The following is a 23,703-nucleotide window of genomic DNA, read 5'->3' on the forward strand; positions in this document are numbered from 1 at the left end:
AGACGGCTGCGATCCTGACGCCTGCGCATTTGATCGGTGCTTCAAACGACAGCGAAATTTTAAACGTGGTGATTTATGGGTAAGTATGGTGCCATTAAAAGATTCTGCAGGGACCGGTTCCACGTCCATATCTCAGTTTTTTATTCTGTGTAGAAAACTCAGCAGCTTTCTTAACGCAGAAAGCGGCTCCCATAAACGATACACTCAATATCAACAGGCATTTCGTGTTCTGAAACAGATCTGAAACAAAAGAGATTCTGCATTTGCTGGAAATACAAAGATGATTACACACAAAATGCTGAAGAGGCTCTGAGGTTCAGGCAGCAACTAAGCAGAGGAGTACACAGTCTAGACATGCTGAAGGGGATCGGCTTAAATGCTGCCCATTTATTCCTCTCCACATTTGCTGCCTGATCTGCTGATAATCTGCAATGTTTTGTAGAAATTAACCATTTTGTTTTTCGATTAACCAGTTTCCAAATGTTTCTCATCTTTCCTTCATAGCCACATCCCGCTGGTCTGGTTCCTCTTCCTCCTCCTGCTCGGAACCTCCAGACCCCATCTCTTTCCAGAGCCCCAAAGCCCTGATTGGTGCTGGTAACTCTTTGTTTTCTGACTCTGCTCCACCGAAGATTCACTCGCCAGTCCGCTGTCAGGGTTTAGAGGCGCGTTGCAACAACCCAGCTGTCTGAGGCACAGTCCTTTGAAATTAGTGAAAATGACACAAAATTTGAAAAGAGCAAGGAAAAAAGGAATTTAACCACCTTAGTCCAGAGCCCTGGGGAAGGTCAAATACTCAGCGAGCTCATCCTGTTAATTAGCCTGGGGGAAATCATGCAGGAAATTCATGCAGGTGTGTAAGATGATGAGAGGCATTGATCGTGTGAAAAGTCAGAGGATTTTTCCCCAGGGCCGAGATGGCGAACACGTGGGGGGGCATAGTTTAAGGTGCTTGGAAGTAGTTCAAGGGAGGTGTCAGAGATATATATTTTTATACAGATAGTGGTGGGTGTGTGGACTGCACTGCCAGCGACGGTGGTATAGACAGGTACAATAGAGTCTTTTAAGATAATCTCAGACAGGTACATGGAGCTTAGGAAAATAGAGGGTTCTGTGGTAGGGTAATTCTAGGCATTTTCTAGAGTAGGGTACACAGTCGGAACAACATTGTGGGCCGAAGGGCCTGTAATTTGCTGCAGATTTCTCTGATTCTAAGAAATCCAAGGGAAATCACTTCTCCCACAGAGTGGTGACACCTTGCAACAGCGAGAGTGAGAGGTAAATTTGAAAATACTGATATGGAACAGAAACCTAGGCAGGGACCAGATGGATCAAGTGGACGCTCTAGTGTAAATTGTGAGTTTGGCAGTGACATTAAGTACCTGCGACATGGGATTTGATACAGAATTGATTTATCTTTCACAGCTCCACAATATTAAACACCAGTCTAGTTTAAGGCTAACATCAGCAGAACAGACTCCTCCAATGTTCAGTGACCAGGGTTCAGTCCTGGGTGCGATGAGCAGCCGCAAGAACTGCAGAATCTGACAGTAACAGTCCCTTATGAACCTGCAGCTGCCTTCAGTCGCCATGATGGTTAAACATTTAACACGGAGCTGATTTGAACTTCCTCCCTGATGTGAAGTTGCTGGTGTTGCAGCAGCTGGGATGATTGAATGAAACTCTTTGCTCACTCCGGACAGAAATGTGGCCTCTATTTATTGTGAACTCACCGGAGCATCACAAGGTGGGTTAACTGAATGAGTCTCTTCACACACATGGAGCAGGTGAACGGCCGCTTCCCAGAGCGAAGCTGTTGGTGTATCTGCGATGGCCGACTGAATCCCTTCCAAAATGAGAGCCAGTACTGCTATAACGTCAGGGCGATGTATCCAATCAGACACGGGCATGGACACATGTTCGGGCTCTCCTTGCAGCAAGAGGGAGCGCTGTCTTCTCCGCCATCTCCGCCTCCACATTCAAGGATCGGCGACATTCAAGCGCTGGTGAACTGACAGATACAGCGGAACTATCGTGCTGTTGTGTTTGTGATTCCCATACACAAATCCTTTGTCTTTTCTAAACTGTTAAAAGTTTACAAACCACGTCAGTGGGTGAAGGACAACATTTCCACTCAGATTATTTAGTTTCCATGGTGCCTTCAGAGAAAAACACTGTCACATCTCAAAACAATTTGGGGGGACAAGACTTCATCTTTTAACTGGCCACAGTTCCGGAATCAACCACAACATCAAACTCTCTGCTTCCCCCTCTGTATCAAAATGGATCCTTCCTCCCCTTCATCGGTCTGTGACGTGGCTCAGTTTGTCTGTCTCCTTCGCGTTCTGAGCATGCGCCACACACTGACTGAGATCACATTTTATTTACACGGCTGTGACTAGAGACTTTCAGATTATTATGTCCCTCCCGGCATTTGACGGTGGTAAACTCAGAGTTAGCAATGGTATTGACCCTCAGGAGTAGGTGATTAGGCTTTTTCGTTGGAGATCGATAAACTGCCGGTAGTGTGTGTCTGGATGAGTGGGACGTTTTCAGACTGGAAAGAGGTACCGTTTGGAGTACCCCAGAGATCAGTCCCTGACCACAGTTGTTCACAGTTTATTGTCCTGGAGGAGGCAGCGAGATGTGAGATGTCCCAGTCTGCTGGTGACGCAGAAAGATTGGAGTTGAGGGAGGGGAGGCTATTCACATGCAATTTCGTAGCTTTGCAATCAGTACATAGTGCACTGTGGGGCTGCAGTGGCGGGTTCCAATCTGCTAATTAAATTTGCTGACGGCACTACATTGATCGACCGAATCCCAAATAATAACGAGGCAGCCTACAGAGAAGAAGTCATCACCCGGACACAGGGGTGTCAAGAAAACAACCTCTGCCTCGTTGTGACAAAAACAAAGGAGCTGGTTGTAGATTACAGGAGGAATGCAGACAGGGAGCACATTCAACATTTCCAAGTCTGTTATTGACACAAAATGCACATTTTAATAGTGATCATGACACAATGTATTTTATATATTGTTGATGACAGAAAACATATTTATAGATTGTTACTGACAGAGCATCGTATAACTTGTGTTCCGTGTGTTATCTGAATGTACTTGCCTGTGATGCTGCTACAAGTCAGCGTCTCTCTGTACCTGTACCTTCCCCTACTTGTGCACTTTGCAATAAATTCAACAGGACCTGAGAAATCTCAGTGAGATTTGATTAGTGATGATCATCTTGGCAGCTCGGTAGGTCGAATGTATGAGACAGTACACTGTTAAATGCAAAACCCTGAACAGTGTTGATGATCAGAGGGATCTTAGACTCCAAGTTCATTGCTCCCTGAAAGAGACTGCACAGATTGATCGGGTGGTTAAGAAGGCAAATGGCATGGTTGTCTTTATTAGTTGAAGCACTGAGTTCAAAAGTCGGGAAGTTGTGTTGCGGCTGTTCCGAGCCTGCGGTCGTACTGTGACTGTTTCTTTAAGAGCGCCGGCGTGAGGAGGCGGGACTATGACGTCAGTCACAGGCTGACAGCGCTGACTGTGGACTGAACCATGAGAGAGAGAGAGAGAGAGATCTGCAGACAGGCAGTCGGTGGGGGGGGGGGGGGGGAGAGAGAGAGAGAGAGAGAGAGAGGAAACGCTGATCGCTTCAGTTAGTCGCAGCTGAGGGTTGAAAGTCTCCTATGCCCACAAGAGTGGGTTGATCATCGCTACACGGAACCACAACGAATGTGTGTGGCTGTCACTTCCTATAATCCATAGGAGTGGATTGTGGAATATCTTGTGTTAACCCTTGCCTGGGTATGTTGTTTGGTAACCCCTGGAAGACGGTATTCCTGTGACAGGTCACTTTCGCTGATAACTCGTATGTGGACGGATTCAACGGATAAGAACATCGACGGCGGTTATTTTGAAGTAACGGCCGTTTCTCTACGTTTCACCCTGGATTACAAATATCTTTCTCCCATAACTTATTCCGTGTATTACTGAACTTTCCTACTTTACCATCTCAAGACTCTGAGCTTTGTTCCCTCAGGCTCGATAGTCTGGGAGTTATACTTGCACATATATACACATTACACTGTTAACTTTCCTTTATTTCGTTAAGTTACTATATTATCAGTCGATACTACTAAAGATAATGGTTTTAACATCAAAACCAGACTCCAGTGTGAACTCTATTGCTACTGGTTTGTTTCTAAAACGCTACAGTTTGTAACACAATTTTATAAAACTAGTTAGCCCACATCTGGAGTGTTTCATACAGTTCTGGTCGCCCCCATTCTCGGAAGGATGTTGGGGCTTTGGACAGGGCGGGGAAGAGGTTTACCAGGACCCTGCCTGGATTAGAGGGCATGAGCTATAACGAGAGGCTGGACAAACTTGTGTTGTTTTCTCCAGAGCGGCGCAGGCTGGGGTGAGACTGGATGGACGTTTATAAGATTACGAGAGGAATAGATCGAGTGGACAGACGATATATTTTTCCTGGGGGTTGAAATGTCTAATCCAGTTAAGGTGAGTGGAGATGTGAGCGGCGTTTGCGTCTTTCCACAGAGTAGTGGGTAAACGGACATCTGTCTGGGGGTGAGAGACCAAAGCGGCCATGTGATCCCGTTTCCTGTTCACGTTTCTCTGCAGATCTGCAGCATCTGCGGGTCACTGCTCTACCTATACGTGGAGCTTCATCTTTCCCCGTTCAGACAAGGCAGTGAGATCCGGATCTGTCACGTCCTCTCGTTGTGGTGGACAATATGGTTTTTTTTTCGGCAATATTTTCAGCATGTTTCATTCCACTGTTTTTACCTGCTGAAGTGCTGCCGATGTTTCTGGGTGTCTGACCCACTTAAGTGAGAATTTAGCTTTTTATAATTATCTGAGCTTCTCATAAATGTGTGCAGTTCAGTTAAGCTTCACTCCACTACTTCCAAAGCAACAACCCAGTCAGTCAAATAGTTCCACACAATTAAAATAGTTTATTACATCTTTTTTTCATTTTGTACTATCTATATAATTTAACAATGTGATAGTTATATTCTTATATTAAATCACAATTGTTAAAATCTATGCTCAAAAATTAGGTTCTACTTCTGAACGAATTTCATGACATATGCCGGTGCTATTAAACTTGATTCTGATATTGATACGGGAGACCCACCACCGGTCACCTGATCCCAGTTACCGCAGATCGTAATGAGAGATTAAAGCCTTTTCTATTTATTTGCGTTCCTCAGAAAGACAACAGTTCAGTTTCCTTCTGTGGTTCCAGAGCAAAAGCTCAGTCTGTCTAATATTTGCACACACTTAAAATGGGGAATTTGTTTATTATCATCATGTACTGAACGACAGTGAAAATCTTCCCTGACTTACCATCCACACAGATCGATACATTACAACGGTACATCGAGCTGATATACGATAAAACGATAACTGTAACAAACATTATGGCTGCAGAGAAAGTGCAGTGCAGATAGACATATGGTGCAGGGTCACGTCGAGTTACATTGTGAGGTCGAGTCCATTTTATCATTCATTTGGCTTATAACTGCAGACAGGAAGCCGTCCTTGAGCCGGGTGGTTCGCTTTAAGGCTTTTGTATCTCTTCCCCGATGGGGGAGCGGGTTTGCAGGAAGAATGTCCAGGTTATGAGGTTCTTTGTGTACATGCCCTGCTTTCCTGAGGGAGAGGAAGTGTAGGAAGAGTCCATGGAGTGGAGGCTTGTTTCTCTGATGTTCACTGCTCTCCAAAGTTCTCTGCAGTTCCTTGCAGTCATGGGCAGAGCAGTAGCCATACAAAGGCGTGAAGTATCGACAAGAAGCTCAGAGACATCGGCCTTCACCCTGCCTTGTGTAGCTGGATCCAGGACTTGCTGTCAGGTCGCCGGCAGGTGGTAAGAGTGGGCTCCATCTCCTCTGTCTCTCTGACCCTCAGCACACATAACCCACAGGGTTGTCTCTTTGGCCCTCTCCTTTACTCTCTGTGCACCCATGACTTGTGTTGCCACCCACAGCTCCAACCTGCTAATGAAATTGGCTGACAGCACTACATTGATTGGCCTAACCTCAAATAATAACTTTCAATCGATCAAATGCCTCCCGACAAGGTTCGGTCCAAACATACTTTTCACGCTTCTTCAGGAGATTGGTCAGAGAAAGAGCGATAGCAGCAAAGTTCTTACGATAATATCCATCCATTCCCAGAAACCTTCTAAGAGCCTTCTTATCAGTCAGAATAGGAACTTGAGAAATTGCCTGGACTTTTGCCCGAACAGGAGCCAACTTGCTTTGACCAACAACATAGCCAAGACAGGTCACAGTGGCATGGCCAAATTCACTCTTAGCTAACTGTAAGGTCGTCCTGAGAAAGCCTGTCAAACGGCTTCTCTACTGCAGAGATATGCTTTTCCCAAGTGTCACTCCCTGTGGCTAAGTCATCAATATAGGCATCTGTGTGTTCTAACCCTGGAATTACAGAATCAATCATTCTCTGGATTGATCCTGGACCATTTTTCCTTCCAAAAGAGAAAACATTGTGTTCATACAACCCAGAAGGTGTCACAAATGCAGAAATTTCTCTACCTCTGTCCGTCAATGGATCACACCAATACCCTTTCAACAGATCAATCTTTGTAAGAAATTTAGCTTTTTCAGACTTATTGATGCAATCATCCTCCCTAGGGATAGGAGAGGATTCTGTTTTTGTTACTGCATTTACCTTCCCATAATCAGTGCAAAATCTAACACCACCATCAGGTTAAGGCACAATAACGCAGGGTGAGCTCCAATCTGATGCCAAAGGACTAATAATACCATTTTCATCATATATTCAATTCCTTGCTCAGCCAATTTACACTTTTCGACGTTCATGCAATATGGGTGTTGTTTAATCGGTTTGGCTTGACCAATATCTACATCATGTACTGCGACTGTGGTTTGCTTGGGAACATCGTGAAATAAATCTTTAAACATCAGGATTACTTCCTTCAGCTGTTGTTGTTGCTTTGGCTGCAGATGAGCCAACTCGTTAGCAATGTTTTCTGGAACAACCGAGTTCATTAGCCTAACTGGGACCATGTTTGGCTTGTGAAAATTCTCAGACGAGTCGATTGTTTCATTCTCAATATGTTTTGACAACAACACTCACAGACGGTGCCTGCTTGTCAAAATATGGCTTTATTATATTTATGTGTACCACCTGTGTTAGTTTACGTTGGTCGGGTGTTTTAATAGCATTATTCAGATCATTAATTTAAGAGACTATTTCAAGCACCTTATCTCCCATCTGGTATTTTCTTTCTCAAGCCCACTTATCAAACCAACACTTCATTTTGTTTTGAGAGATCTTTAAGTTTTGTCTCACTAAACTACAGACTTGGTGTAATTTATTCTTGAACTTCTAAACAGAGTCTAACAAGTTAACATGTACATCCCCATCAATCCACTGTTCCTTTAACAAGGACAAAGTTCCCCTCACTATAAATTTTTAAAAGGGTTCACCGAATGCAGTTATAGGGCAGAGTGGGGCCACTGGGGTGACCTGATTCGGTTTACCCACAACTTGACAAGTGCGACAGCTTCTGCAAAAGGTCACAACATCTTTCCTCAAATTAGGCCAGTAGAATTATTACATAACTGTTTACAGTTTTATTCACTCCAAAATGTCGACCTAATGGCATACTGTGGGCCAAAGTTAAAATTTCAGCCATATAACTTTAGGAACTACAACTTGGTGAACAATTTCCCATTCCTCACTCGCTGGTATAGCAGGTGGCCTCCACTTCCTCATTGACACTTCATCATGAGATAATACCCTACTGGCACATTCTTAATCTCATCATCTGAGAGGGCTGTTTCTTTTAAAGCTTCAATCTCAGGGTCTCGGTTCTGTTCTGCTATAAACTCCTTCCCAGACAGGGATAAATCTTTCTCATCAGACTTATGACTGAATCCTGTTGAAACAATGAAGGCAGAAATTCCCTGACAAGTCATCATAACCTGAATCCCGATTTTGGCTATCATGGGTATCAGAATCATGCTGCACAGATTCGTCTGCGTCGGCATACTTTTAGCCATACTTTGAGTTCCTGCGCAGGAAGGATAAATGTTAAAATCCATCTGTGGGTCGTCAGCGGTTGTCTTAGTTGTCAACAGCGCTGCAGGAACAATTTTAGGTCATTCCCTAACAGCAAACTAACATCTTCCAATGGTAAAATGGAGTATAATCCAATTTTAACAGGTCCCAAAAGCAACCCTGACAGTAAATTTACCTTGTACAATGGCACAGAAACCATGCTACCCCCAAAGCCTTTAATAAGATTTACTTCATCAGTGTTCGTCTCATCACCAAACTTTAGAATGCTGTCTAATATAAGTGACTGAGAATCCCCAGTAACTCGAAGAATTTTTGGTAGTTGGGTTGACCCTTCCTTTACTAATACAAACCCATTTGACATAAAATGATCAAAAGCCTTCTTAATTCAGTCAGAGTTCTCAGTCCATAACTGAGCCTCAACAGAATGTTCAGAACCCTGTGGGTTTATAGGTGCGTCAACAAACTGAACACCGGCATTTGGGACTGGCTTCTTTTCATTTTTCTTATTCAGGATAGAACAATTAGCCATCACATGACCAGCTTTCTTACAATAGTAACAAGCAAGACCAGAATATTTCTCTTTCAACTGCTTCCCTTCATCCTTACTCTTGTCACCAGTCACAGCTGTAATTTTTGGTTTACCCTGGTGATCTCTGGCACTCTTTTGGAAGCTCTTATTTGGGATAATCTTAACCTTATGAGTAAAAGCAAACTCATCTGCTATTCTATCAGACTCCTGCAAATTGGCAGTATCCTTTTCATCTAAATATGTCTTTATGTCGTCAGGAGCACACCTTTTGAATTCTTCAATTAAAACTAACTCTTTCAAGCTATTAAAATCATCATATACTTATCATCATCATCATATATGTGCACCAGCGATCAAAACACACAGACTTCTCATAAGCAAATTACATATGTCCGGTTCACAGATTTCCACAAATTTCAAAACTTTTGCCTGTATGATTCTGGGACCAACTCGTAAGCTTTGAGCACAGCCTGTTTCACTATGTCACAATCAGCTGCTTCATCAACTGTCAAAGCAGAATAGGCTTGCTAAGCCTCCCCCTTTGTAAGAGAACCAACCCTCTTTTGGCCACTTTAAATTCTAAGCAACCTTCTCAAAATGCTGTAAGTATTTATCAACCTCTTTCTGATCAAATGGAGGTACCAATTTAATTTCCTGACTAGCCTCAAACTTATTACCAGAGTCTAACGCTAGACCCCTTTGCTGAAACCACTGTATCTTTTCCAGCTCGAATAGCCTCTGTCTTTCTGCTTCCTCCTTCTGTTTTTCTGCCTCCTCTCTGATTTTCTGCCTCTCTAGCCTCAAATTGCCTCTGCCTTTCCGGAGCCTCCATCTTTAATTTTTCTAACTTGTCCTGGAGCTCAAGCTCACTAGGTTTACTTCCAGGAAACACGTCCAACTCCTCCACTTTAAACACACCCTCAGATACATAATGTTCAGCTATTACCCTCTGCATCTGTTCCCTCCTCATTGTCAATTTCAACATAGCAAGTTTTAACCTTCCAGCAAGACTCAACAACTCAATCCGTCTGGCATCCTCTAATGCCTCAGAGGTTCCCGCTTCCAAACAATAATCAGCATCCGCTGCTGATTTTCTACACACAAACATATCAAAAGGGACTTCCCCAATGAAATCGATAATTAATGACTACGCCCCCATAGCTGTTCATTATCCCAGATGCAGGCCCCAATTTTGTTATGAATCGTAAAGCTTTAGAAACGAATCAGCACCAATAGACTACACCTGGAACAACACACACAAAATACTGGTGGAACACAGCAGGCCAGGCAGCATCTATAAGGAGAAGCATAGTCGACGTTTCAGGCCGAGACCCTTCGTCAGGACTGCCTGAGACTGCCTGACAAAGGGTCGCGGCCTGAAACGTTGACAGTGCTTCTCCTTATAGATGCTGCCTGGCCTGCTGTGCTCCACCAGCATTTTGTGTGTGTTTGACTTCCAAGCATCTGCAGATTTCCTCGTGGAGACTACACCAGGAGTCTGTTTTTGATCTTAAAACTATCTTTATTAGAATCGACTTATAATATAGTAACTTAAGCAAGATAAACAAAAGTTAACAGTGTTATGTGTATATATGTGTGTAAATATAAATCCAAAACTATTGAGCTTGGGGGGAACAAGGCTTGGAGTCTTGAGATGGTAAAGTATGAAAGTTCAGTTCAACCACAGAATAGGTGATGAGAGAGATATATGTAATCCAGGGTAAATGTCGAGAGAAGGCAATTATGTCGAATTCCACAGGTTCCATGGTGGTAAAACAAGAGAACAGTCACTGTAGATATTATCTGTCATCCTTCCAAATCCACATAATAATTATCACCCAAAGTGACTTGTCACAAGGCGTATCATCTTCAAGTGAATTACCACACCACACCCAGGCAAGGGTTAACACATCGGTGGTCTTCACATGATACCCCAAATCAGATCCACTCCTATGGATCAAACGAGGTGACAACCACACAGACGATGTATGATGAATCGATAATTAACCCATACTTGCGGGCATAGGAAAATTCCAAACAGTGACCCTTGGCACCTACTTCCCTTGTATCGATCTTTCCATTTTTCCTCCTTCATCTCCGTCTGACTCTGAGTGTCTGTGTCCTCAGTTAAAACTAAACAAGCTGTGAGTGATGTAAACAAGCTGCAAGTCAGACTGATTAAACTTCCTAATCTCTCTCTCTTAAAATGACAGTCCACAGCAAACAAAACCTAGGGATTCATAACAACTGACTGGTGTGCCTGTAGTTGGAATGACTGAGTGAATCCTATCCCACATTCTCAGCAGGTAAATGGCTCCTCTCCAGTGTGAACCCGCTGATGTCTCTGTAGTGTGGAAGAGTGAGTGAATCTCTTCCCACATTCTGAGCAGGTGAATGGCCTCTCTCCAGTGTGAACTCGCTGATGTTCCAGCAATCTGGATGAGTTATTGAATCTCTTCCCACAGACTAAGCAGATGAACGGCTTCTCCCCAGTGTGAACTCGCTGATGTACCAGTAATCTGGATGACTCAGTGAATCTCTTCCCACAGACTAAGCAGATGAACGGCTTCTCCCCAGTGTGAACTGACTGGTGTCTCTGCAGGGAGCGTGAGTGACTGAACCTCTTCCCACATTCTGAGCAGGGGAATGGCTTCTCTCCAGTGTGAACTGGCAGATGACTCTGCAGGTGGGATGACTGAGTGAATCTCTTCCCGCATTCTGAACAGGTGAACGGTTTCTGCCCAGTGTGAACTCGCTGATGTCTCAGTTGGCTGGATAAAGCACTGAATCCTTTCCCACATTCTGAGCAGGTGAATGGCTTCTCCCCAGTGTGAACTCGCTGATGTACCAGTAGGTTGGATAACTCACTGAATCCTTTACCACATTCTGAGCATGTGAATGGCTTCTCCCCAGTGTGAACTCGCTGATGATTCTGTAGTTGGGATGACCGAGTGAATCCCTTCGCACAGACTGAGCAGGTGAATGGCTTCTCCCCAGAGTGAACTCGCTGATGTACCAGTAGGTTGGATAACTCACTGAATCCTTTCCCACATTCTGAGCAGGTGAATGGCTTCTCCCCAGTGTGAACTCGCTGATGTAACAGTAGGTTGGATGACCGAGTGAATCTCTTCCCACAGACTGAACAGGTGAACGGCCTCTCCCCAGTGTGAACTCGCTGATGTCTCCGTAGGTTGGATGCCTGAGTGAATCTCTTCCCACAGACTGAGCAGGTGAAGCGCCTCTCTCCAGTGTGAACTCGCTGGGGACTCCGTAGGTTGGATGACTGAGTGAATCTCTTCTCACATTCTGAACAGGTGAACGGCCTCTTCCCAGTGTGAACTCGATGGGGACTCCGTAGGTTGGATGACTGAGTGAATCCCTTTCCACAGACTGAACAGGTGAATGGCTTCTCCCCAGTGTGAACTCGCTGGTGAGCCATAAGGTCAAATGACTGAGTGAATCTTTTCCCAGAAATTCAGCAGATCACCAGCCTCTACCAGGTATGGTGTGAACTGACTGGTGTGTCCACAGGTCCAACTGAATCCTTTCTCACACACAGAACAGATGAATGGCCTTGCCCAGTGTGAACTTGCTGATGTACCTTCAATTGTGATAATTGAGTGAATCTATTCCCACTGTCTGAGAAGGTGAACAGCCTTTCTCCTGTGTAAGATGACTGGCTTGCTATTTGGTCAAATGATCAATTGAATCCCTCTCCACAGTCTGAGCAGGAAGGATAGTCGATTGAATCCCTCGCTCCACTTCTTAAATATCCAGACAGAGACAGCAAAACTGGCGTTTTCTGTTTGAGATCCCCGGTGACAAATTCCTTCTCGTTTTTAACCTGTGAAAAGATTTACAAAATCCATCAATGGGTTTAGGACAACATTTCCGATGAGATTACTTGAGTTGCCAAGGTTTGATCTGGTATCACACTGTTACAGTGAGGTTCTACCCAAGTTGGAGAGAGAAATCACCTCCTGACTGGGCAGAGTGCTGGTATCTGGAATGACCATCAAACTCTCCGATGCTCTTCCTGTCTCTATAAGAAGGGGGCATTTCTACCATCTCCAATCTGTGACCTGGCTCAGTTTGACTCTCTCCATTGGTATTATTCCCTGTTCCTGCTGAGCTGCATGGGTGCCTGGCCCCACAGTAACTGAAACAGTCTCACGCAAATTATCTTTGTGGATGTGCATCTGGGAATTCTTTTATGTATTATTAACTTAAAGTGCTACAGCTTTAACACCATATAAAAAAATTCCTGCTGAGATGACTGGTTGGTCCGCACAGCTGGTAAAAGGGGTTAGAGTGAATTTTTGTAATATTTCAAGTTCTTGTAGAAAAGTACAACACAGAAACAGGTCCTTTGGGCCATCTGGTCTTGTGCTGAACTATTTAAATTGCCCCTCCCACACTCCTACAATCCAGGTACCTACACAAACTTCCTAAATGTTGAAATCGAGCTCGCGTGCACCACTTGTGCTGGCTGCTCATTCCAAACCTAGATGACCATCTGTGTGCAGAAGTTTCCCCTCATGTTCCCCTTAACATTTCACCTTTCACCCTTAACCCCTGGCCACTGGTTGAAGTCCTACCCAATCTCAGTGGAGAAAGCCAGCTTGCATTTACACTATCTATGCCCCTCTACCACAATCAAATCTCACCTCAATCTTCTACATTCCAAAGAATAAAGTCCTGACCTGTTCAATCTTTCCTTATAACCCAAGTCCTCCAAACTTGACAACAGCCTTGTGAATTTTCTCTGAAATCTTTGAATCTCTTTTAAATCTTTCCTGTCAGTAGGTGACCAAAACATCACACAATACTCCAAATTAGGCCTCTTTTACAAGTCAACATAATATCCATCTATTGTCAGGATTTGGTTCACGAAAGCCAATGGGCTAAAATCTTTCTTTCCGTCACTATCTAACTGTGATACCACTTTCAGTGAATTAAGGACTTGTATTCCCAGGTCCCTTTCTTCTACAACACTCCTCCGTGCCCGACCAGTCACTGTGAAAGACCTCCCTTGGTAGGTCAAACCAAAGTGCAACAGCTCACACTGGTCTGAATTAAATTCCATTTTCCATTTCTCAAACCATTTTCCCAGGGGGTCCAGATTGCACTGCAAGCCATGATAGTCTTCCTCGCTGTCCACTACACCACCCGTCTTGGTGGTCATAAATCTGCTAATCCAGTTAACCACACTATCATCCAGATTACTGATATAGATGACAAACCACAACAGATCTAGCACTGATCCCTGTGGCAACCACTAGTCACAGGCCTCCAGTCAGAGAGGCAACCATCTGCTACCACACTCTGGCTTCTGCCAAAGACAGTGTCTCATCCAATTTACTATCTCATCTAGAATGCTGAGTGACTGAACCTTCTTGACCAACCTCCCATATGAGACTGTGTCAAGTGCCTTGCTAACGTCCATGTAGACAACATCCACTGCCTTGTCTTCAACCACTTTCCTGATAACTTCCTCAAGAGACTCTGTAAGACTGGTTAGACATGACCTACCATGCACAAAGCCATGCTGTCTATCCTTAATCAGTCCACATCTATCCAAATACTTATATTTCCGGTTCTTGCACATACGTTCCAGTAACTTTCCCACTATTCACTACTAGTCACCACTCCGTGGGTTTGGAGATTTCCCTTGAATTTCATAGAATCATAGAAATCTATAGCACATTACAGACCCTTTGGCCCACAGTGCTGTGCCGACTATGTAACTTACTCTAGAAACTGACTGGGGTTTCCCTAGCACATAGTCCTCTATTTTTCTGAGCTCCATGTAACTATCTGAGAGAGTGTTAAAAGTCCCTGTTGTATCCGCCTCGACAACCGCTGCTGGCATTGCATTCGACACATCCAACACTCTCTGTGTAAAAAACCTACCCCTGACATCCCCTCCGCATATATTTCCAAGCACCTTAAAACTATGCCCCATCCTGTTAGCCATGTTAACGCTGGGAAAAAATCCTCTGGCTATCCACACACTCACTGCCCCTCATCATCTTATACACCTAAAAAAGGCTCTAAACATAAACAAGGAAATTTTACATTGCTCTGAGGATTTGTCAGAAGTAAACAAAATTATGAGGGTATAGATAGGGTAAATGCAAACAGCTTTTTCCACTGAGGTTGGGTGGGACGACAACCAGAGGTCATGGGTAAGTGGGGAAGGTGAAAATTTAATGGGAACATTTGGAAAAGTTCTTTGCTGAAATGGTCGTGAGAGTGTGGAATGAGATGTCAGCACTAGTGGTGAATATGAGCTCGATTTCACCATTAAGAGAAGTTTGACAGGTACCTGGATGGTAGGGGTACGGAGGGTGATGATCCCAGTGCAGGTAGTTGCATTAGAGAGCTTAAATGTTTTTGTGGCATTGACTAAATGGGCCAAATAGCCTGTTTCTCCACTGAACTTCTCCATGTTTCTGCGACAGAGAAGCTGGCCAAACTTGTTTGGAAGGGAAAAGGTAGGAGTGACAACAGAGCAACAATGGCTGGAGTTTCTGGGAGCAATTCGAGAGCTGAGTAATCGATACATCCCAAAGACGTGGAAGCATTGGAATGGCAGCAGGGCACAACCGTGGGTTAAATGAGAATCCAAAACCAACATAAAAGCAGAGGACAGGGCAAACAAAAGAGCAAAAGACCATTAGGAAGCTTTTAGAATCCAACAGAAGACAACTAAAGGAAAGTCAGATGAGTTCAGGAGTGGAATTATGAAATGGTTGTCATTAATGAGTTTTGGTTGCACCCAACAGTCCGTGGCATTTAGAGGAACGAGACATCCAGGGCCTCAATATCTCTTGAAAACCAAGATTCCCTGCACTAGTTACCATTCAACTTTTATTTTGTCAGACACATACAAACTCTACACCCTTAAAATTTCACTTCTGAAGAACTCGCACTTACCAAGTACTGCTTTGCTAAAAAACATCCTGTCCCAATTAACACTTGTCAAATCCTTGCAAATATCATAAAAATTGGCCTTTCAATTTAGAATCTCAAGAGAGGTCCAGGCCTCTGCTTTTCTGTATTTACTTGGAATCTCATGATCAGTAGATACAAAGTGTTCCCATACACTAATTTCTGTCACTAGCCCTAGATCACTTCCCAATAGCTTATTGCACACTTCTACATCGGGAATTTTATATACTGATTAAGGTAGATTTGATAAGCTCTACCCCATCTAGTCCTTTTACAGCCTAGGATTCCAGTCAATAAACAGAAAGTTAAAATCACTCACTTTATCAACCTTTGTTTCTTGGCATAGTCCGCAATCTCTCTACAGATTTGTTCCTTGAAATCCCTCAGACTGTTGAGCGCAAGCAAGTCCAAGTAATGGCTACAATATCATAATTTCATGTCCTGAGGTCTGAATGACATCTGTTTGCTGTCAAAAAAACAACCTTGCCCTCAATGTCACTGAAACAAAGTAGCTGGCTGCAGACTACAGGAGAAATGGAGACAGGCTGACCCAGGATCTGGGGTTGAGAGGGTGAACAGCTTTAAGTTCCCTGGCACACACAACACCGAGGATCTCACCGGGTCTGTACATACTGGCTGTGTGGTGAAAAAGGCACAACAGCACCACTTTCACCGCAGGCGGTTCAGGAAGTGTGGGATGGGGCCCCAAATACTAACAACTTTCCACAGGGGCACAATTGAGAGCATCCTGACTGGCTGCATCACTGCCTGGTATGGGTGCTGTACTTCACTCAGTTGCAGGACTCTGCAGAGAGTGGTGCGGACAGCCCAGCGCATATGTAGATGTGAACTTCTCACTATTCAGGACATTGGCAAAAACAGGTGTGTAAAAAGGGCCACTGTGTAAAAAGGATCATTGGGGACCAGAGTCACCCCAACCACAAACTGTTCCAGCTGCTACCATCTGGGAAACGGTAGCACAGCCTGAAAGCCCGGATCAACAGGCCCAGGGACAGCTTCTTCCACCAGGCCCTCTGATTGATTAATTCATGCTGATACAATTGTACTTTTATTTATCCTGACTGTCCTGTTGTACATACTATTTATTATAAACTATTATAAATTTCACATTGCACATTTAGACAGAGACGTAACATAAAGATTTCTGCAACTCATGTATGAAGAATGTAAGTAATAAAGTCAATTCGATTCAATTCAACCTCTCCACTATCTGTTCTGTCATTCTGGCTCCAATCCTCCCTGCAACTTTAGTTTAACCACCCACCCCACAGGGGAGCACCAGCAAGCCTTGCCACTAGGATATTCATCCCTTTCTAGTTCTGTTCCACTAACTAACAAATCCCCTATCACCCCTTTGACTTTCCTCTGCCAGGTAATTCCCCCCAACAGTTTCTAAAGTGTCCACCTGTTGTTGTGTGGGATAGCAACAAGAGTACTCGGCGATGGCTATTTAACCTCATTCCCCTTCCTGACTCTCACCCAGTTTCCTGTGTCCTGCACCTTGGGTGCAACTCACCTCTCTGCACATCATACCTATCACACCCTCTGACGCTTGGATGATGCGGAATTCATCCAGTTCCAGCTCTAACTCCTTAAAGTGCAGCTGGATATACACCTTCTACGTGAGGGCGTCAGGGACACTGGAGGTCTCCCCGCCTTCCCACCAATATACCCTCTAATTTGTAATGACCAGTGTGTGCAAAAACCTTGTACTGTACAATTTTTACCCAGTGACAACAACATGTGCAAACTGAATTTTATATAGAGAGGTATTCATTTCAACAGCGAGCAAGTCACTGTCAGTAAGAACTTTAATCTCCTCTGGTTGAGTCTTGATTGAGTTCATCTGCACTCTCATACAACCTATGTAACAGGTTAATGAAGGATTTACTCGCCGCTGCTTTTGCAAACCACCTATTTGTGATTTTCTTGCTAAATGATGCTTTCAATTTCAGATTTCCAAATATCACTCCACTTCTTCCCACTTGAAAATTCTCCAGCAACTCTTGCATCACCACAATACACACAGTATTGTACATAAGTATTTCCCCTGAAGTCTCACCCAGGTGACTGACAGAGGTGAACTCAGTGATGGTAATGCCAAGGAATACTGCCTTTAAGGGTGGTAGTCTGTCTCCCTGGAGTCTGGCACATTTGTGATGTGAAAGCTACTCGGTGGCCAGGGCAAAGGTGTTTGATATCATTATGTAGCCAGACAGAATTGGTGGAAGCATGTTCTCACTGGTAGAAAAATGCAGACCGAGAGGAGGGAGAACAAGCAACACACACAAAATGCTGGAGGAACTCAGCAGGCCAGGCAGTATCTATGGAAAAGAGTACTAATGCTGAATTCCTCCAGCAATTTGTGTGTGTAGCTTGGATTTCCAGCATCTGCAGATTTCCTCTTTGTGATTGGAGGTAGAACAAAGATGATTTTCTCAACTGGTGATGTAAAAGATTTTAGAGCCATAGAATAGAACACTACAGCACAGTACAAGCCCTTCAGCCCTCCATGTTGTGCCAACCCATATAAACCTTAAAAAAAAGAACTAAACCCACACTACCCCGTAACCCTCCATTTTTCTTTCATCCATGTGCCTGTCCGAGAGGATGTTAAATACCCCTAATGTTTTAGCCTCCACCACCATCCCTGGCAAGTCATTCCAGTCACTCACAACCCTCTGTGAAAAAAAACTTACCCCTGATGTCTCCCCTAAACTTCCCTCCCTTAATTTTATACATATGCCCTCTGGTGTTTGCTGTTGGTGCCCTGGGAAACGGGTACTGACTATCCACCCTGTCTATGCCTCTCGTAATCTTTTAGCCCTCTATCAAGTTCTTGACCAGGCATGGTCAAACTACGGCCCACGGGCCATATGCGGCCCGTTAAGCTTTTTAATCCGGCCCGCAGAACTTGATGAAATTATATTAATAAACGTTACCGTCTTTTCCCCGCAATTCTGGCGTTTTCCCAATAGATGACGCACTCTATATACATTGACCTTTGTTGAGGTGCAGCGTATTACTCCACATTTGCGCTTTACTCTTTGTTCAGCTCGACCTATTTGTGTGAACAGGCGTTCAGCGTCATGAACATCAACAAAGCCAGCCACAGATCCAAGTTAACTGACCAACCCCTCAGATCCATCCTGAGAATCGCCACAACAAAACTAAATCCAGACTTTGATGCGCTGGCTAAAAAGGGAGACCAACAACACTGTTCCCACTGAAATTAAAAATAAGTTTCTTCGTTGTGTTATGTAAAAAATGCATTTGAAAATATTTTTTTCAATAAGCCTTACATGTTACATGTCATTGCTGTTAAGTGATGGACACGAGTAGTGCGCAGGTGCACGTACGTTCTCAAAATAAAAAATGCGCTCCAGATCAAATAACGCGCTCCGCATACTGGCACGCTGGCATTGTTCTGTCTTTGTGCTGGTCGTTGTTGAGTTTTGGCACAGGGGACTATTGAATAAGAAGGAGGAGGACAAGTAGACCTGCATCTCCTACCGGTTTTGAAATAAAGACAGTCAGGAGGAGAGTGATGATGATAATATCTTGAAGGATAACAGAATTTTCAGTGCTTTAAAATAATAACTGTTACTATTTAAAAAAGCTGTATTTTATTAATTTAATTTTCAGTGTTTTAAAAGTCATTTCAATAAATAGCTAAATACCATGGGACTTCAAAGACAGATATTTTGTTGTAATGCATTTGTTCATTTTCAATTGAAATTAAAGCACATGTTTTCTACATATCCCATGATATTTTATTTTCTCTTATGAGGTGTATTACCAAAACACTCCGTCCATCTGCTCCTGGTCTGGCCCCCCTGTCAAATTTTAGAACCCTTTGTGGCCCACATGTCAAAAAGTTTGCCCACCCCTGTTCTAGACCTTTCATATTATTTCACATTTCATAAAGATTGAAACAGAATAGGCTGAAACACAATGTTCAAAAGTGCTGGCGTTCAATCCACTTGGTGCATTGACTCATAACATTTTTTGGGTTTATGTCTGTCAGAAACACATCCAACAGATTTCCCATCAGAAGTGCAGGTAAATTCTGTACCTGATTTCAAATGAACCACTGAGCACTCTGAAAAAAAGGTGCGGCAGAGGCCGATTTCTCCCTTGTGCTTTTATTTTTAGTGTGAACTATGTAACATTGATGGTGATTAATGATCATTACTTTCAGGCGACAGCCCTCCAAACATGTGACGAACCACAGTAAAACTTAGTGAACCTGCCATGGTTGGGTCTTGGGTGTCGGACCAGCAGATTTTCTGTATTATTAGATGTTCTCATATTAATACATCATACCTCACTTCCAAATCACTGTTTTTAGACATCACATTATAGAATGATGCATTCCACATAACCTGCAAGTTTAAAAGAAGCTCAGAAAATAAGGTCAAAGTAAGTTTCAAAGGCATCTGGGAAACAGAAACGTGCAAGTTTAAAGGGAGCAGAGATACCTGACTGACCTGCATGAGGTGTTGAGCTACCTAAAATGCATTCTTTCACGTATAATGTAGATTTAAAGCAATAATTGGATTTAAATTATTTTATTAAATTAACATTATCTTGGATCTCTTAATCGTAATTCACATTTAATGTAGGATTAACCTTTCTGCATTTGGATAACTACAATTTTTGTTCTTTTCTTTCGAAAAATGCAGTCACATCATAACACTATTCAAACTTCAGACCAAAAGTCTTCTTTTTCCCCCTTCTATTTTTTCCCAGGAAAAAAATACTATAAACTTTTTGCTATTTAAAATTGGTAACATTTATCAATTCATGCTGTTGTTTAAAATTAAATTGCTTAACTCCATGAAGCAAACTTGCAAGTTCACTAGCTAATAAAGAATTGAACAAAGAGGATTGTATATTTTACGCATAAAGCAGCATAATATCAATGCTCCTACATCATAAATTGGGAGACAAATGTACACATCCCAACCTTATTAGGTATTTGTACTCAATTTTTCCCACAGATGGTGAACTGCTAATCTTGGCTGGTTCATCAGGCACAGCATGGAGTAGATCTGAAGGGAGCTGGAGTGGTTTGTGTATTTGCAGCAGTGCTGGGAGGAAAAATCAGCATGAATGATGAATGTCTTTAATGTCCCTTCCTATAAAATGCTCGCCAGATGTTTCACGCTTATTTGACCTTGAGCTTTTTTTCTAAAACCATATTACACTTTAGTCATGATTACTTAGAATTTCAACATCTCTTTTCCAGTGAAAATAATAAGTGGGAAGGGGTATAATTTAAAGATCCTATATATTCAGTTTAATCCACCCCGTTCTAATGAAATGTTTATTCAGTTATTTATGCTATTGACAAGGCTCTGAATAAAGCAAATGAGGACCAATAGGTGTGATCCATTCTTACAACCAGTTCAATGGCATAATTTTAAACTCACTTCTCCAAGTTTTCACATTTAGGAGCAGAATCACAAGAAGAGGTGGCAAATGACCAGGGAAAGCTTCACACAGAATCACAGAATAATTATTATAAAATTATTGTTGGCATGAAAGGAGATCATCAACCAGAACTATCCTTTCAACACCAATCCTTTTCTCTTGCCCTGCATCACTGCAAAAATTCACTCTCATTTCCTTTCCAATTCTATTTGAAAGTACCATCTTAGTCTTCGACAGTACTGTCCTGTGGATATCCAGTAACTGTGCTCTGGAAGTCCAATCCAAAGTAGAATCTTTGCTAATCTACAATGCTAGCAATGTACCTCACCATACTTTATCCCTATTTTCTAATCACAGGAAAGACTAAGTACTAATTTAAAACAAAGGCTAAGATTTAAACTTTCATCTTATGGTGATGATCATCTAATGTTATACTGCTATATATAAATAAAAGGGGTGATAGATAAGTTTGTGGCCTAAGGTAGAAGGAGACAATTTTAGAAAATCCAGCACATCTATTTTTCAACATAGTCCACTCCTACATTTACACACTTAGTCCAGCGGTCGTGGAGCGTATGGATCTTGCACCTCCAGAGAGTGTCCACAGATGGGTGATTGATAAGTTTTGTTCCCTTTCTCCGAGTTCCTAATCCTTGCATTTAGATAGCTGGAGCTCAGCTCTGTCTGAGAGATCCATCGGTTCCCATTCCCTCATCAGCCGGAAGCTCCCCGGGGCCCGTGTACGGATCGTGGGGCTGAGAGAGAGGGAAGAGAGCAGGACTGTGCCGGGATTGCTGGCCACGGTGTCCGAAATTCAAAGGAATTATCCCGAAGTCTGTGTTTAAGATAAAAACACGGAGAATCACTCTTACCTGCATCCGACATTTTCAAAGCCTTCTGTGTACTGCGCGCATGCCTGAAACTCAGGGACGTCCTCAGCCTGACGCCTGCGCATTTCATCGGCGCTTCAGCGCCGGCGAAATTCTTAATGAATGGCCCTATGGGTAATCACGGTGCCATTAAACATTTCTGCAAGCACCGGTTCAATGTCCATACCTCATTCTTTTCATGTGTATAGAAAAATGTACACATCCCAATCTTATTAGGTATTTGTACTCAATTTTTCCCACAGATGGTGAACGCTAATCTTGGCTGTTTCATGAGGCACAGCATGGAGTAGATCTGAAGGGAGGTGGGGTGGTTTGTGTATTTGCGGCAGTGCTGGGAGGAAAAATCAGCATGAATGATGAATGTCTTTAATGTCCCTTCCTATAAAATGCTCGCCAGATGTTTCACGCTTATTTGACCTTGAGCTTTTTTTCTAAAACCATATTACACTTTAGTCATGATTACTTAGAATTTCAACATCTCTTTTCCAGTGAAAATAATAAGTGGGAAGGGGTATAATTTAAAGATCCTATATATTCAGTTTAATCCACCCCGTTCTAATGAAACGTTTATTCAGTTATTTATGCTATTGACAAGGATCTGAATAAAGCAAATGAGGACCAATAGGTGTGATCCATTCTTACAACCAGTTCAATGGCATAATTTTAAACTCACTTCCCCAAGTTTTCACATTTAGGAGCAGAATCACAAGAAGAGGTGGCAAATGACCAGGGAAAGCTTCACACAGAATCACAGAATAATTATTATAAAATTATTGTTGGCATGAATGGAGATCATCAATCAGAACTATCCTCTCAATTCCAATCCTTCTCTTGCCCTGTATCACTGCAAAAATTCCCGCTCATTTCCTTTCCAATGCTATTTGAAAGTACCATCTTAGTCTTTGACAGTACTGTCCTGTGGATATCCAGTAACTGTGCTCTGGAAGTCCAATCCAAAGTAGAATCTTTGCTAATCTACAATGCTAGCAATGTACCTCACCATACTTTATGTCCAGTAATTTAACCAAGATTCCGATTTTCTAATCACAGGAAAGACTAAGTACTGATTTAAAGCAAAGGCTAAGGTTTCAACTTTCATCTTATGGTGATGATCATCTAATGTTATGCTGCTTTTCCATATATAAGATAGATAGATAGATACATACATAAATAAATAAATAAATAAATAAATAAATAAGGAATGACAGATAAGGTTGTGGCCTAAGATAGAAGGAGTCAATTTTAGAAAATCCAGCACATCTATTTTTCAGCATAGTCCACTCCTACATTTACACACTTAGTCCAGCGGTCGTGTAACATACGAATCTTGGACCTCCAGAGAGTGTCCACAGACGGGTTTTGTTCCCTTTCTCCGAGTTCCTAATCCTTGCATTTAGATAGCTGGAGCTCAGCTCTGTCTGAGAGATCCATCGGTTCCCATTCCCTCATCAGCCGGGAGCTCCCCGGGGCCCGTGTACGGATCGAGGGGCTGAGAGAGAGGGAAGAGAACAGGACTGTCCCGGGGTTGCTGCCCACGGTGTCCGAAATTCAGAGGAATTATCCTAAAATCGGTGTTTAAGATAAAAACACGGAGAATCGCTCTTACCTTCAACCGACATTTTCCAGGCCTCGTGTGCTGCGCGCATGCGTGATACTCGGGGATGTCATCCCCCTGACGCCTGCGCAGTTCATCAGTGCTTCAGCGCCTGATAAGATTTATTCGCGCAGGGCCTTTTGGGTAATACCGGTGCCATTAAACAGTTCTTGAAGTACCGG

General features: G+C 43.1%; 1 protein-coding gene across 3 annotated transcripts; it reads right to left on the bottom strand.

Annotated features, from left to right (window-relative positions):
* Window positions 1-10,058: 10,058 nt before the first annotated feature.
* Window positions 10,059-23,580, bottom strand: LOC132387015 (zinc finger protein 135-like). Of its 3 annotated transcripts, XM_059959377.1 has the most exons (3): window positions 23,534-23,578; window positions 21,910-22,035; window positions 10,059-12,470 (listed from the first exon to the last, which is right to left on the bottom strand). In XM_059959377.1, the coding sequence occupies exon 3, from the start codon at window positions 12,063-12,065 to the stop codon at window positions 10,926-10,928; it is 1,140 nt and encodes a 379-aa protein (XP_059815360.1). In that variant the 5' UTR covers window positions 12,066-12,470; window positions 21,910-22,035; window positions 23,534-23,578; the 3' UTR covers window positions 10,059-10,925. The 3 variants fall into 3 exon arrangements, 2 of the variants coding, with proteins under 2 accessions (XP_059815360.1, XP_059815361.1); XM_059959378.1 differs by lacking the exon at window positions 21,910-22,035 and having other exon boundaries at window positions 23,534-23,555; XR_009509742.1 differs by lacking the exons at window positions 10,059-12,470; window positions 21,910-22,035 and adding an exon at window positions 19,009-21,872 and having other exon boundaries at window positions 23,534-23,580.
* Window positions 23,581-23,703: the final 123 nt, after the last annotated feature.

The sequence above is a fragment of the Hypanus sabinus genome, unplaced genomic scaffold (assembly GCF_030144855.1).
Source record: "Hypanus sabinus isolate sHypSab1 unplaced genomic scaffold, sHypSab1.hap1 scaffold_1479, whole genome shotgun sequence".
Classification (NCBI taxonomy): domain Eukaryota; kingdom Metazoa; phylum Chordata; class Chondrichthyes; order Myliobatiformes; family Dasyatidae; genus Hypanus; species Hypanus sabinus.

Coding starts and splice junctions, on each gene's coding strand:
- LOC132387015 (XM_059959377.1), bottom strand. CDS start 12,065: ATGGCTCACCAGCGAGTTCACACTGGGGAGAAGCCATTCACCTGTTCA.